Source organism: Anomaloglossus baeobatrachus, chromosome 4 (assembly GCF_048569485.1).
Source record: "Anomaloglossus baeobatrachus isolate aAnoBae1 chromosome 4, aAnoBae1.hap1, whole genome shotgun sequence".
Lineage (NCBI taxonomy): Eukaryota > Metazoa > Chordata > Amphibia > Anura > Aromobatidae > Anomaloglossus > Anomaloglossus baeobatrachus.
Window position 1 is genome coordinate 681,773,855 of NC_134356.1, and position 16,551 is coordinate 681,790,405.

Genomic DNA, 16,551 nt, shown 5'->3' on the forward strand with positions numbered 1-16,551 from the left:
AAAATGCTTTTCAGATAAAATTCTTACTTGTTGTTCCAATAATGGTCATACCCTCAATGCAATAGTGTCAGCTAAGGGTATTTAAGAAAAGAATATGACATGCTAGTCTATCTATAAAAACAGAGAGGGACTTAAAAGTGCCATCATGTCTCAAGGATGAGGTATCCTTCAAAGGAAAGTGGATAGTCAGAGTTGAGCCCAACATGTTCTACTATATGGCTACAGGTGTATGCCAAAAAACATTCAACCATCAATGTTTTTACTCCATTAGACTTGAAATTGAATCCTACCAGATCATGCAGGCCCTTATATTTGCCGTGGAGGAGATCAATAAAAATCCAGATCTTCTTCCCAATATCACTCTGGGATTCCAGATTTATGACACTTGTACTGTCTTCAGAAGAGCAGCAGAAGGCACCTTGTGGATGTTATCTGGAGAGGAATCAAGTGTCCCAAATTATCGTTGTGGTGAAGGAGGAACACTTGCTGGGATTGTTGGTGATTCTGCGTCTACACGCTCAATCCTCATGGCTCAAATCTTGGGTCTATACCGGTATCCGCAGGTAAGGTGAGCATTATCATTCTTGTAGGAGGAGCAGTTTATGGCATAGATCTGTTCTTCTTAATCTATATAAGTCCTTGTCCAAATATCCCCTTTTTCTCACCACATGTTATTTATGTTACAGTACTACAATGTGGATTTATCTGAATTGGTTCACTCAAACAGCAAGGGTACTTGACAGCCCATATGTAGCACACATATAGATTTATCAGGTCACATTTTTTCAGTGCTTGACTGACTAGTTTGGATTAGTTGTGTTGGCCAAAGTCACTATTGATCCAAAATAGGAATAAACAAAATCCGATGGTCCTCAAGTAGGAGTAGGCTTCATTGTATTGGCTAAAGCTGTTTTGGTTTCTTTTGTCTACAGATAAGTTATTTTGCCACAAGTCCGTTCCTCAGCAATCGGAATTTGTTCCCCTCCTTTTTCCGCACAGTACCAAGTGACACATTTCAATATCGAGGACTAGCTGAGCTAATCCTGTACTTTGGTTGGACATGGGTCGGGTTATTGGCTACCGATAATGATTATGGTCAACCTGGCATTCAGGTAATTAAGCAAGAAATAGTCAGAGCAGGAGCTTGTGTGGCCTTCATTGAGAATATCATGACTGGACAAACCAACAGAGGTGCTCCACGTATCATTAATGTTATCAAAGCCTCATCATCAGCCAAGGTAATACTAGTCTTGTCTTCAGCTTTTGATTTCATGCCTGTGGTGGAAGAGTTGGCCAAACAGAACATAACTGGAAAAATCTGGATAGCCAGTGAATCGTGGTCAACCTCACCTCTTCTTAACAAGGAAAATTTCCAACCAGTCTTGATGGGTACTGTAGGTTTCGCTCTTCACGGGGGGCAGATGGCTGGATTTGTAGAACATCTTAACAATTTACACCCCTCAAAGTTTCCTAATGATCCCTTTCTACTTGAGTTTTGGGAGGAGACATTTTTTTGCAAGTGGATCGACCGCCATACTAGATCTGAGAGCATGCGCAACCAAACCATCAAAGAATGTATCGGGAATGAAAACATAGAAAGTGCAAAGGCTAACGTAGACCTTAGAATAACATTTAATGTCTACATAGCAGTTTATGCCTTTGTGTGGGCCATACAAAACTTGCTGCAATGTGAACCAGGGAAGGGTCCTTTCCTTAATGGTACTTGTGCCAACATCTCATTCTCACAACCTTGGCAGGTAAAGTAGTTTTGTGTTCATATTTGTGTGAGTATTGAATGCTTTTCAGCTTCAGCAGATGAGCAAACATGGGTTCACGCAAGCATGTACCGTATTTAAAGACGGTAGAGAGGTAACAGTAACACCCAGGCCAAAGTGTCTGAGAAAACCTAACTGTTAGTTTGTTATTTTGGGATAGAGCAGGACAGGAACCTCCTATGTTGTTCCTTATGCTCACCTCCAGATTACTCCTAATGGTGGAGATGCCGGAGTCCCATGCCCTACTATACTCCTGAGAAATACTACTCCAATACCACCCTCCCAACCGGGGATGAATGGGGCAGGAACAAGGTGGTAAACAGATAAGGACAGACAAGGGAAAAACAAAATGCTGACACACTGCACACACAGGACTAGACCAAAAGAGACTCAGGAGAAAAACAAGAACAGGAGGGTAGCAGCAAAAAGGCAATAAGGGGTACTTTGCACGCTGTTGTTCAGGGCACGTGTGATGTTTTGTGACACGTGGTTATGCAACGCGGGGACGGCACACCGGGAGAAATAGTGGCGGCTGGGGACCGAGTAACGTGGGACAGCTGCCGCCATCAGGTCGCGGAATGCTTCTGTCTCCACCAGCCTAAAAGGCAACATTTCCAGCGCAAGCAGTCGCGAAATGTTAGCATTTAGAACTGTGGCATGTGGGGTGTTGGCAGTGTATTTGCGCCTATGTTCAAAGGTTTGCTGAATGGATAACTGAAAGCTGCGCTGGGACAAGGACGTGCTTGATGATGGTGTTATTTCTGCGTAGGCAACTGCAGGTGCAGGACCGGAGGAGGCTTGTTCGCAGGCAGCATGGACAGGGGATTGGCTCGCATGCACAACCAGCGAAGACGTAGCAGTGACATCAGCAAGCACTGCTCCTCGACTCTGTTGTACTTCCCACAAAGTCGGGTGCTTGGCTGACATGTGCCTGATCATGCTGGTGGTGGTCAGGCTGCTAGTTTTGGTACCCCTGCTGATGCTGGCACGGCAGGTGTTACAAATGGCCTTTTTAGAATCATCTGGAGCCAACTTAAAAAACTGCCAGACTCGGGAAGACCTAACATTTGTACAGGCACCTTGTGTCGTGTTGTTGTTCCGGGGAACGGTTGCCTGACTTCTGCCTGGAGCCACCACCCTGCTTCTTACTGCCTGTTGGGATGCTACGCCTCCCTCCCCCTGTGCACTGCTGTCCTCGCTCTGCATATCCTCCTGCCAGGTTGGGTCAGTTACTGGATCATCCACCACGTCGTCTTCCTCTTCCGCACCCTGCTCCTCCTCCTGACTTCCTGACAATTGTGTCTCATCATCGTCCACCCCTTGTTGAGACACGTTGCCAACTTCGTGAGAACGTGGCTGCTCAAATATTTGGCCATCTGTACATACGATCTCCTCATGACCCACTTCAACATTAGCTGGCGAGAGGCCAGAATGTGCGAATGGAAACGTGAACAGCTCTTCCGAGTGTCCAAGTGTGGGATCATTAATGTCCGAGGACGTGTACTCAGCCTTGTGGTAGGAAGGAGGATCAGGTTCTGAAATGTGCGGTGCAGTATCACGGCTACTGACACTTGACCGTGTGTAAGACAGAGTGTTTGTGGTGGTGCCAATCTGACTGGAAGCATTATCCGCTATCCAACTAACAACCTGTTGACACTGGTCTTGGTTCAAGAGCGGTGTACTGCTGCGGTCCCCAAGAATTTGGGACAGGACGTGCGAGCGACTAGATGTGGCCCTTTGTTGTGGCGAAATTAGAGCTTGCCTACGACCTCGGCCTCTGCCTGCACCACCATCACGTCCACTTCCTTGTTCCTTGCCAACGCCCTTGCGCATTTTGCAATGCTGTGCTGACGTGTATTCACTAGACTTGGGCGCTATATCCAAGTTTGTGCAAATCGTGCACCTGTACGCTGCCACCGACAGGCACACACGTGCGGTTTTTAAATGCAAGCACGGACGCACTAAGAACCTAACAGGTTTTAGGAGCAAAAATTAATGAGAACTCTGACACTATCAGCCACTGCTGACTGACGTGTATTATACACTACACTTGTGCGTTATATAATAGTTTGGTAAAAACGCACACAAGTGCACCTGTACGCTGCCACCGACAGGCACACACGTGCGGTTTTTAAATGCAAGCACGGACGCACTAAGAACCTAACAGGTTTTTAGGAGCGACAATTACTGAGAAGTCTGACACTATCTGGACTGTTTTAGACTGTGTACACCAGCCCCAGATATGATGAAGGCTGGTATACGGTCACTACTAGGAATGGCTATATACCCTGCCTGCCTGCCTGTATATAGCTACAATAGTCCTGACAGGGACTCTTCTGGTCACTAGCCTGTATTCCGACCTGGCTATACCCTGCCTGTATACAGCAACAATAGTCCTGAGAAGGACTCTGCTACTGTACTCCGACCTGGCTATACCCTGCCTGCCTGTATACAACTACAATAGTCCTGAGAAGGACTTTTGGTCACACTGTTTGCAGCCCTGCTACGGAAATAGCTATAAAGGGCCGCAAACCTTTCCCTGAAGCAGCAACCCTCTCCCTGCACTGACTGTCTGGATGGCTGTGAGCAGAGCACAGCGCGCCGGCCGGTATAAAGGCTCGGTCACGCTGTGCGGGCCGGCCAATCACTGCAATTCCACAACTAACAGGGCTGTGGCATTGCAGTGGTCTGCCAGCCAATCCCTGCATGAGGGCTGGCTCTCAAAAGAGCGCCAACATGCAGGGATGAAGACCACGAGTACAGCACGAGTATCGCGAGATTACTCGGTCCCCGCCGAGTAGCCCGAGTACAGTGATACTCGTGCGAGTACCGAGTAGTAACAAGCATGCTCGCTCATCACTAGTAAGAAGCAAAAGGGAATATAAAGAAGATTAGGAGAAAGGAAAGATATAGCAAAGTAAAGAAGGGGAAGGAATAGAGAAGGGGGTATGTAAGAAGAATGGGGTCTATGAATCCTTTGCTTGAATGTGCCTGGATCTCTATGGTAGGTCTCTTATTACCAATTTATGACTAAGGGAAGTCTCCTCTTTAGGCCTTTTTCTCGTGGCATCATTGAGACTTATAATAAATGAGGACAACATTCTCTTATTGAAAGATTTTATAACATTTGAGTACAAGGTAGACCTGATTATAGCTCTTAGTCTTCCTCACCTCATCAATATTCGAGTCCCATATCTCTATGTGAAATCTGATCATGACATATTATCTCAATTGTGATCTGCTAGATCTGATTGTAACCTTACGACACATGAAGTGGCTGTATAAGATCACATTTCTGGTGCTTTGTGAGGTTTAGCTTTTGTATACCTGCGCTGTCAATGAATGTGAATGTGTGAAGTCCACTGCAGGCTGCCGTATACCGGGTGGTAATATCAGTGGGTATCTGGGTCAGTTTGGAGACCTGGTCATAGGAGGAACGTTCCCCATTCATGTGAAAAGGATTTATTCAGAAACTCATTTTACAAGCAAACCAGAAGATCTGAAATGCCAACAGTAAGGGCGACTTTGCACACTACGACATCGCAGGTGCGATGTCGGTGGGGTCAAATCGAAAGTGACGCACATCCGGCGTCACTTGCGATGTCGTAGTGTGTAAATCCTAGATGATACGATGAACGAGCGCAAAAGCGTCGTTATCGTATCATCGCTGCAGCCTCCGACATTTCCATTATGCCGGTGCAGCGACAGGTGCGATGTTGTTCCTCGCTCTTGAGGCAGCACACATCGCTTTGTGTGAAGCCGCAGGAGCGAGGAACTCCAACTTACCTGCCGCCGGCTGCAATGAGAAGGACGGAGGTGGGCGGGATGTTTACATCCTGCTCATCTCCGCCCCTCCGCTTCAATTGGCCGCCTGCCGTGTGACGTCACTGTGACGCCGCACGACCCGCCCCCTAAGGAAGGAGGCGGGTCGCCGGCCAGAGGGACGTCGCACGGCAGGTATGTGCGTGTAAAGCTGCCGTAGCGATAATAATCGCTACGGCAGCTTTCACTAGATATCGAACGTGCGACGGGGGCGGGACTATCGCTGCAGCATCGGTAACACATTGTTACCGATGTTGCAACGTGCAAAGCCCGCCTTAGTCTATCAAAAGTCTACAAGGGTTACATTTGTTTTGGTTTGGCAGTGAGTAGTTATCAATTCCAGCACTGGTGGGGAGGGTTCACCAATACCAAATATCTGATACACGCAAGTTGAATGATGGAAATTAATATAGCAAAATGAGGACACAAGGACCGGGTATCGTTCTTAAAAGTTGACATATATGGAAACACAATGGCCTATGCCAATACCTGGTATGTGGACTTCACAAGGGAGAGCAGCAAAGTAGGTCCATGGACCGCTATACAATAAAGTTATTCCATATGTGATCACCTTAGATTGTTTGTATGAAGTCCTTAAACACAGTAGTAGGTTTCATTGACCAAACCACTGACCAAACAATCAGTTAATCTCATAATGTATCATTATTGTTCTTGGTTAACCCTAAATCCTAAGTAGGTTGTGTGCACCACCAACAATGGTACATATGTCAGCAAAGACCAAAGGCTTTGGTCTTAACATACTTAAAGAGTATAACTTTCTTTACCAAGATACCAAATAATAATGAAAATGCGGTGGAAGAGAAACCTTAGTTGTTCTGGTCCTACTGGTTTACCAATTCAGGGAGCAAAAAGCTAATGTCGGTTCGGTGGTTGCCCTTTCTCAGTTCAGAAGTAAATTTACTAGTCAATAATGGACACAACATTCTTTTTAGGAAAGTTAAATTTTTCTTACTTGAGAAGGTCTAAGGAGAGTTGTTTGAAGGAGTGAAGCTAACAAGCTAGGTAATATTAGTGATATATTTCCTCCAAATTTGGAATAAGATGATGACCTCGGACCATATCGTAATACAAAAATGCTTTTCAGATAAAATTCTTACTTGTTGTTCCAATAATGGTCATACCCTCAATGCAATAGTGTCAGCTAAGGGTATTTAAGAAAAGAATATGACATGCTAGTCTATCTATAAAAACAGAGAGGGACTTAAAAGTGCCATCATGTCTCAAGGATGAGGTATCCTTCAAAGGAAAGTGGATAGTCAGAGTTGAGCCCAACATGTTCTACTATATGGCTACAGGTGTATGCCAAAAAACATTCAACCATCAATGTTTTTACTCCATTAGACTTGAAATTGAATCCTACCAGATCATGCAGGCCCTTATATTTGCCGTGGAGGAGATCAATAAAAATCCAGATCTTCTTCCCAATATCACTCTGGGATTCCAGATTTATGACACTTGTACTGTCTTGAGAAGAGCAGCAGAAGGCACCTTGTGGATGTTATCTGGAGAGGAATCAAGTGTCCCAAATTATCGTTGTGGTGAAGGAGGAACACTTGCTGGGATTGTTGGTGATTCTGCGTCTACACGCTCAATCCTCATGGCTCAAATCTTGGGTCTATACCGGTATCCGCAGGTAAGGTGAGCTTTATCATTCTTGTAGGAGGAGCAGTTTATGGCATAGATCTGTTCTTCTTAATCTATATAAGTCCTTGTCCAAATATCCCCTTTTTCTCACCACATGTTATTTATGTTACAGTACTACAATGTGGATTTATCTGAATTGGTTCACTCAAACAGCAAGGGTACTTGACAGCCCATATGTAGCACACATATAGATTTATCAGGTCACATTTTTTCAGTGCTTGACTGACTAGTTTGGATTAGTTGTGTTGGCCAAAGTCACTATTGATCCAAAATAGGAATAAACAAAATCCGATGGTCCTCAAGTAGGAGTAGGCTTCATTGTATTGGCTAAAGCTGTTTTGGTTTCTTTTGTCTACAGATAAGTTATTTTGCCACAAGTCCGTTCCTCAGCAATCGGAATTTGTTCCCCTCCTTTTTCCGCACAGTACCAAGTGACACATTTCAATATCGAGGACTAGCTGAGCTAATCCTGTACTTTGGTTGGACATGGGTCGGGTTATTGGCTACCGATAATGATTATGGTCAACCTGGCATTCAGGTAATTAAGCAAGAAATAGTCAGAGCAGGAGCTTGTGTGGCCTTCATTGAGAATATCATGACTGGACAAACCAACAGAGGTGCTCCACGTATCATTAATGTTATCAAAGCCTCATCATCAGCCAAGGTAATACTAGTCTTGTCTTCAGCTTTTGATTTCATGCCTGTGGTGGAAGAGTTGGCCAAACAGAACATAACTGGAAAAATCTGGATAGCCAGTGAATCGTGGTCAACCTCACCTCTTCTTAACAAGGAAAATTTCCAACCAGTCTTGATGGGTACTGTAGGTTTCGCTCTTCACGGGGGGCAGATGGCTGGATTTGTAGAACATCTTAACAATTTACACCCCTCAAAGTTTCCTAATGATCCCTTTCTACTTGAGTTTTGGGAGGAGACATTTTTTTGCAAGTGGATCGACCGCCATACTAGATCTGAGAGCATGCGCAACCAAACCATCAAAGAATGTATCGGGAATGAAAACATAGAAAGTGCAAAGGCTAACGTAGACCTTAGAATAACATTTAATGTCTACATAGCAGTTTATGCCTTTGTGTGGGCCATACAAAACTTGCTGCAATGTGAACCAGGGAAGGGTCCTTTCCTTAATGGTACTTGTGCCAACATCTCATTCTCACAACCTTGGCAGGTAAAGTAGTTTTGTGTTCATATTTGTGTGAGTATTGAATGCTTTTCAGCTTCAGCAGATGAGCAAACATGGGTTCACGCAAGCATGTACCGTATTTAAAGACGGTAGAGAGGTAACAGTAACACCCAGGCCAAAGTGTCTGAGAAAACCTAACTGTTAGTTTGTTATTTTGGGATAGAGCAGGACAGGAACCTCCTATGTTGTTCCTTATGCTCACCTCCAGATTACTCCTAATGGTGGAGATGCCGGAGTCCCATGCCCTACTATACTCCTGAGAAATACTACTCCAATACCACCCTCCCAACCGGGGATGAATGGGGCAGGAACAAGGTGGTAAACAGATAAGGACAGACAAGGGAAAAACAAAATGCTGACACACTGCACACACAGGACTAGACCAAAAGAGACTCAGGAGAAAAACAAGAACAGGAGGGTAGCAGCAAAAAGGCAATAAGGGGTACTTTGCACGCTGCGACATCGCTAGTCGATGCTAGCAATGCCAAGCGCGATAGCACCCACCCCCGTCGCACATGCGATATCTTGTGATAGCTGCCATAGCGAACATTATCACTACGGCAGCTTCACACGCACTTACCTGCCCTGCGACGTTGCTCTGGGCGGCGACCCACCTCCTTCCTAAGGGGGCGGGCCGTGTGGCGTCACAGTGACGTCACACGGCAGGCGGCCAATAGAAGCGGAGGGGCGGAGATGAGCGAGACGTAAACATCCCGCCCACCTCCTTCCTTCCACATAGCCGGTGGAGGCAGGTAAGGTGATGTTCCTCGCTCCTGCGGCTTCACACACAGTGATGTGTGCTGCCACAGGAACGAGGAACAACATCGTATCTCCTGATGTAGCGACATTATGGAAATGACTGACGCTACACAGATCACCGATTTACGACGCTTTTTCAATCGTTTATCGGTGCATCTAGGCTTTACACGCTGCGACGTCGTTACCGGCGCCGGATGTGCGTCACTTTCGATTTGACCCCGACGATATCGCAGGTGCAATGTTGCAGTGTGCAAAGTACCCCTAAGGGTTAACTCCACAACCACACACAGCAACAGGTATCACACCAGATAGTCTGGATCACCACACCTCCCAACACCAACTAAGGTAAACTATAGCTGGCATAGGAGGAAGGATCCAGCCAGCACATTTAGGACGAAGCAGATATGACTGGCTCCCACACAGCAGGTGATCAAAGGAGCCTATTAAGCAGACTAGTAGATATTAACGCCTGATAGCCTGCCTCTGAATTAGCACTCAGCATGTTGACACCCGGTCTGCCTGCGTAGATCACAGACACCAGAGGAGTCATGTACACCTCTACTGGGCAGAGCTTACTGTAGACAACATTTGAGTGACCTCTTCTTTGTGTTGCTTCAGTAAAGAGAAAATCTTTGTATATTCATGGATTAGAAAATAAATTAATGAATCCTTTCTGTTTCTTCAGCTCCTTCATTACATTAAGACTGTAAATTTTGAGACTAAAGACAAAGCTCACATATTTTTTGACAATAAGGGAGATTCTCCAGCCCTCTATGACATTTTAAACTGGCAACTGAGTGCCACTGGTTCCATCAAGCAGAAGATTGTGGGAAGTTATGATTCCAGTTCCCCAGAAGGAATTCAAATGAAAATTAATAATGCAGCCATTGTATGGGGATCTGAGGTAGGACATTATATTATATTCAGGTTTAATCCTACACATAAGTAGTTTGGAGTAAGGGAATGGGAGATTTGGCAAGAGGAACCTTCTGGTGCATTCCGTTTCAAACAACTGAGGAGTAAGGTTTGTTTTGACCAAGTCTTCATACAGTAGGTCATTTTACCGAACTGTCTCCGATTGCCTTCTTTAACATCTCATATCTCCTTCCCTACATATTCCAAATTTCCCTTTACCCTTTCGCCCCTCCACACGTATACTTCTCATGCAAAATGTCCTAAAAAAGTCCTCTGGTGGCCTCCCTCATCATTGTGCTCCTCATGTGAAGGTCAAGGTGGCCATATACTTTTGACTATTGTCGGAAGACCATTTCTTAAAACTAAAACTTAACATGGACAAAACAGAGTTCATTGTCTTTCCTCCTCCTCACTCATCTCCTCCAACAAGCCTTTCCATCAAACTTGATGGTTTCTCACTCACCCCAGTCTCACAAGCTCGTTGCCTTGGAGTAACCCTCGGCTCTATCCTTCAAGCCACACATCCAAGCCCTCTTCAACTCATGCTGATTACAACTCAAAAATAACTCCCGGATCCGTGCTTTCCTTAACCAAGAATCTGCAAAAACATTAGTGCATGCCCTCATCATCTCCCGCCTTGACTACTGCAACCTCCTGCTCTCTGGCCTCCCTTCCAACACTCTTGCACCCTCCAATCTATCCTAAACTCTGTGGCCCGCTTAATCCACCTCTCCCCTCGCTACTCCCCAGCCTCGCCACTCTGCCAATCCTTTCACTGGCTTCCCATCGCCCAACGACTCCAGTTCAACACATTAACCATGACATACAAAGCCATGCACAACCTATCTCCTCCCTACATCTGTGACCTAGTCTCCCGGTACCTACCTGCACGCAACCTCAGATCCTCACAAGATCTCCTTCTCTGCTCCTCTCTTATCTCCTCTTCCCACAATCGCGTACAAGATTTCTCCCGTGCATCCCCCATACTCTGGACGGCTCTACCTCAGCACGTCAGACTCTCCACTACCGTGGAAAGCTTCAAGAGGAACCTCAAGACCCATCTCTTCCAACAAGCCTACAACCTACAATAGCCCTCAGTCCAGTAGACCACTGCGCAACCAGCTCTGTCCTCACCTATTGTACCCTCACCCATTCCCTGTAGACTGTGAGCCCTCGCGGGCAGGGTCCTCTCTCCTCCTATACCAGTCTGTCTTGTACTGTTAATGATTGTTGTACGTATACCCTCTCTCACTTGTAAAGCGCCATGGAATAAATGGCGCTATAATAATAAATAATAATAATAATTTCTTTGGAGGTTACTCTATCTTCACTCATGGCAGATGATGTAGGAAATAAGACTTGGGCTGTTGGAATTTAACATGCCAGATCCTTTTGTTCTCAGGGAAGATAAGCTGCTACTAGAGGTGGCTCCAAGTAGTTTACTCCATTTTTCCTCATTCGAGACCTGTAAACTAAATGAGAGTGCATTTCTATTGATAAGTAGGGAAGAATGGCGGCAAGGTGTACCGTTATATGAACTGTATGGCCAGTTATGGAGTTTCTGTAATTTGTAAATGTATTCCTCCCACTGAGATGCAGTCCCAGGCGCCTGCCTATTCTGTTTAATGTTCTCCCACCATTGCTTAGTCCAAATACAACACTCCACATCTTTAGCAGAAAACATACAGGAGAAATGTCATGCTTTGCCTTGTAAGTCTATAATATTTTGTGCTGCAGCTTTCAATATGTATTCATTCATCAGATAAAATTTTATATGTAGGATCCTCAATCAAAATGCAGTCCGAGTTGTCCTTTGGGATCCAGAAAGGTAACTATTCCGGGAAAACCCACCTGCTGCTTCCAGTGTACCCAGTGCCCAATAGGAGAGATTGCAAATGAGACAGGTACCATAAACACAATCAGCTGATGTCATGTATTCTTATATGTGGAATTTACAAACAATTTGACTCCCATGTTCTTTACTAGATGCTGTGGAGTGCCAAAAATGCTCTTGGGACACTTGGCCCAACACTCAGCAGGACATGTGCTTACGAAGAACCATTGAATTTCTTTCCTATGATGAAGCCATGGGTATCAACCTGGCAGCCCTGTCTATTGCTTCATCTCTCATCCCCATTGGCGTTCTAGGAGTCTTTATTCGTTATAACACAACACCGATAGTCCGAGCCAATAACTGGTCCCTTAGCTGTCTTCTCCTCATTGCCTTATTTTTCTGCTTCCTTAGTTCATTGGCTTTCATCGGATATCCACATCCTGAGAAGTGCCTGTTACGTCAGGTGGCATTCGGCTTGGCTTTCACTCTTTGCATCTCCTGCGTCTTGGCCAAAACCATAACAGTGGTTATTGCTTTCAAAGCCACCAAACCTGGAACTAGTTTACGACGATGGACTGGGGGAAAGGCGTCCTACACTCTTATTGTGATTTGTCTTCTCATCCAGACATCTGTCTGTGTGGCTTGGCTTTCTTACTCTCCTCCATTTCCCGCGTATGACACCCAGACTGCATCAAGGGTCATTATTCTTTACTGTAATGAGGGGTCTCCTTTTGTATTTTGGGTAATGTTGGGATATTTGGGTTTTCTTGCCGCTATCAGCTTCATCGTGGCCTTCTTGGCTAGGAGACTTCCTGACAGTTTCAATGAGGCCAAGTACATTACCTTTAGCATGTTGGCCTTCCTTTGTGTCTGGATTTCCTTCATCCCAGCATATCTCAGCTCCCGTGGGAAGTACACAGTGGCCATGGAGATCTTCGCCATCCTTTCCTCCAGTTTGGCCGTTGTTGTTTGTATATTTTTACCTAAATGTTTCATCATATTGTTTCAACCTCACTTGAATGTAAGGCAAAACTTAATGAGAAAAGAGATTAGCCATCATCAGGACATCCGAGTTCAATCCTTGACCTGAATCATATGTGATGACTTTACCAACAACCTCTACTAGACTTTGCTTAAAGAAGCCTTCTCATTAAATTAGTTTTTTCTTTAAATCTGTGTATATGTGCATGCAGTGTAGTGTTTGTTAATATACTCACTTACAAGGGCACAACGATAGCTTTCGTAGAGACTGCGACTACAACCAGGCCTGGCTGGGTTAGGGGCTTGGCACCTGCCCTGCAGGAAAGCAGCCGGAGAGGAGCTGCGCTGTTTAGTGGCAAAACACGCGGCCGCTATGGGGCCCGTAAGTCAGGGGGGCCTGGTGCCAGGTGGTGGCAACGAGATCCCCTCGCCCGCAGGCCCTCACCCGTCATCGCACCAAGTAATGATGAAGGATGGAGCGACGTGCTCTGCTCCATCCTTCTTCTTTTTCCCATGTGCCTGCGCCCGACATCTCAGTGCAGCAGAGCATGGTGGCATCACTACTGCTGAGCTGAGACTGCAGAGCGTGGGACACTGATCATAGCAGCGGGGGAACGAGGTAGAGGTGAGGACTTGTTTATTTTTTTTTAATCAGTGAGTACACGATAGCCAGAGGTCTATGGGGGTGCATTAAATGGTATCCCGGCTGTATAATACAATATGAAGGACACCCTATATTTGCACTTTGGGCGTGCATTATAATATAATGAGGCCTATGGGGTGCATTAAACAGTATGGGGACTGCATAATATAATATGAAGGACTATGGGACTGCATCATAAAACATGCAGGACTATGGGTGCAGTATAATATATGGAGGACTATGGGGTACAGTATAATATATGGAGGACTATGGTGTGAATTATAATACATGGAGGACTTTATGGATTCATTCTAATATATGAAGGGTTATGTGGGGCCTATTATACTATATGGAAGGGTATGTAGGGGTCAATATAGTATTTGGAGAGCTATATACGCGGGGGGATAAAGATAAAAGCATGGGATGGGAAAGTTTTGTTCTGAGGGAAGAGGCTGTTTCCCTCAGCATCTAGCTCACTCAGAAGAGGAGCAGAGCAGAGCTGGATACCAGAGAAGACCACGGTAAGTGAGTATATTAACACACACACACACACTACAATACATACACAAATGTGTAGTTGTCTCATTAATTTTATAGACTGTGAATGAGGCCATTTTTTACAAAAATGCTACTTTATGCACTTTAAATGGTCATGCCCCTATTAGTAAGTGAGATTAAAAGTGCAAATAGATTGTAGTTAAGACCCCAATACATATTGGACTAATGTCAATGGAATCAGACGATATTGACTATCAGTTTAATGTATATGGAGGAATCCGGCATGTCCAATTTTAGACTGAAAATCCTTTTGTTACGTAGTTACTTAGGTTGAAAAAAGACCTAGGTCCATCTAGTTCAACCTTCCTCCACCTGTTCTAAACTTCCTCCACCTGTTCTCTAAAACCTGCTTTACACGTTGCAATTTCGCATATGATATCGTATGCGATTTGCGACGCCCCCATCGTACGTGCGGCACGTTCAATTTGTTGCCAGTACCGCACAAACTATTAACCCCCGTCACACGTACTTACCCGTTCATACGACCTCGATGTGGGCGGCGAACATCCACTTCCTGGAGTGGGAGGGACGTTTAGCGTCACATCGACGTCACGCGGCATCCGGCCAATCGAAGCGGAGGGGCGGAGATGAACGGGACGTAAGCATCCCGCCCACCTCCTTCCTTCCGCATTGCCGGCCGGGAGCCGCGGGACGCAGGTAAGATCTGTTCATCGTTCCCGGGGTGTCACACACTGCGATGTGCGCTGCCCCGGGTACGATGAACAACCTAACGTTCAATTCATGAGGAATGAACGACGTGCATGCGATGAACAGTTTACCGTTCAATCGCAATCGCACGTAGGTTTTACACACTACAATGTACCTTACGATGCCGGATGTGCGTCACTTACGACGTGACCCCGCCGACACATCGTAAGATATATTGTAATGTGTAAACGGACTTTAGAGATAATCAGCAGCTAGAGATGTCTGACAGTAGCTCTCGTAGAAAACACAGAAGCGCTCGGCATATTGAACGCTCCTTGGAATGGGAGAGTTGACCAAGATAGCTTCAACCAAAGAACCGTTCAAAACATTGTTAAGCCGACATGTATGTAAACTGACACATTGAACAAAGTCATAAGGACTATATTTTTAGTTTTTGCGTTATTCATGTGTGCAATGGACAACATATTGGCCCTTCAGTCTATTGTCAAGTCTTAAAAATTAAGCATTTCAACATCTACATTACTTCAGGAACAGAAACACAATCAGTGCATGAATATAGTACAGCAATGCAGCAAAAGAACCACCATCATTATATGAATACAGTGATAGAAACATCATCAGTACAGGAATACAGTGCCAGTATTATCATTAGATAAGGAATACAGCACCAGAACCTATCATCAGTACCCAAATACAGCACCAGAACCTCCATCAATACAGGAATAAACCACCCCAACACCAGCTTTACTTGAATTCATCACCAGAACAACAATCACTACATGTATAAATCATGAAGCTCAGTACAGCTGTAAGGTTTCATATGGCCAAGTTTGATTTGGAAAATCTGAACACCTGTACAACTTTTGATGTAGAGACAATGTCTTCCCTAACCCTATTGTTAGTGTTCCCATAGCAACTGAAGGCAAGAGCCTGTAAAGTAATTAGAGTTACATTATAGTTAACTACAAAGTTTTTTACTGAGGTAGAAGTTGAAAAGTCATCACATGTGTGCCGCCCCTGCGTCAGCAGCCGAGCTGCTCAGATCCGATCCACGGTGGGATCAAGGGGTCCCCGTGTGGCCACTCAACACAGGGGATGGTGTTGAAAGTTTGTGACACCACCCGTGGTGTGTGGTAAGGATGAAGTACTACCACTGCGACTGGGAGTACCCGGTGGCGATGGTGTGGGCAGCCAGGTGTTTAACCCCTCCACAGGTAGGGGGGATGCCCCGGGACTCGGTGATGGTGTCGGTGAAGTGCTGCTGGGCCAGTAAGGGTTAATTGCGTACTCACTCACTCCAGTAACGCTGATGCTGACAACCGTGGTAAACCAAAGTTCTTGATGCCACTGCAGCAGGGAGGGAGCATGCCTGGATCCCTTGCCCATTGGTGTTGATTGTTAGCCTGTGACCTTGACCTTGGCACCTCTTTACTGTAGTTGGTCCCTTTTAGCTTAGAACTAAACGGGTCCCGCTCACCAGTATGGCTACCGGAGTGAGCTTGCTCTCAGGGTTCACGCTTGGGATTCTCTGGACTATGCAGTAGGAAAGTCCTATCCCCTTATCCAGAACTGTGGACCGAACATTGGATCTAAATCCTTCCCTCCAGGATTCAAGTGCCTTATATTTTCTCACATTTATTCATTGTTTTATGTTACGTTATATTAATTTTTTGCTCTGAACAATACTTGGAAGGTGTGCATTGTGTTTCTTATGCTATTTTTCACTACAATA

The 16,551-nt window shown here is 45.4% G+C and overlaps 1 protein-coding gene across 1 annotated transcript; it reads left to right on the forward strand.

Annotated features, from left to right (window-relative positions):
* Nucleotides 1-203: 203 nt before the first annotated feature.
* LOC142302816 (vomeronasal type-2 receptor 1-like) lies at nucleotides 204-13,058 on the forward strand. Its single transcript, XM_075343927.1, has 10 exons — nucleotides 204-563; nucleotides 933-1,757; nucleotides 1,807-1,869; nucleotides 5,092-5,288; nucleotides 6,960-7,251; nucleotides 7,621-8,445; nucleotides 8,495-8,557; nucleotides 9,905-10,123; nucleotides 11,915-12,038; nucleotides 12,121-13,058. The coding sequence occupies exons 1-10, from the start codon at nucleotides 204-206 to the stop codon at nucleotides 13,056-13,058; spliced, it is 3,906 nt and encodes a 1,301-aa protein (XP_075200042.1).
* Nucleotides 13,059-16,551: the final 3,493 nt, after the last annotated feature.

Excerpts from the sequence above, each read along its gene's own strand:
- LOC142302816 (XM_075343927.1), top strand. The coding sequence starts at position 204 with ATGTTCTACTATATGGCTACAGGTGTATGCCAAAAAACATTCAACCAT. Across the intron at positions 5,289-6,959 it reads GAAGATCTGAAATGCCAACA|ACTTGAAATTGAATCCTACC; the intron begins GTAAGGGCGACT and ends TTACTCCATTAG. Across the intron at positions 8,558-9,904 it reads TATTTAAAGACGGTAGAGAG|CTCCTTCATTACATTAAGAC; the intron begins GTAACAGTAACA and ends CTGTTTCTTCAG.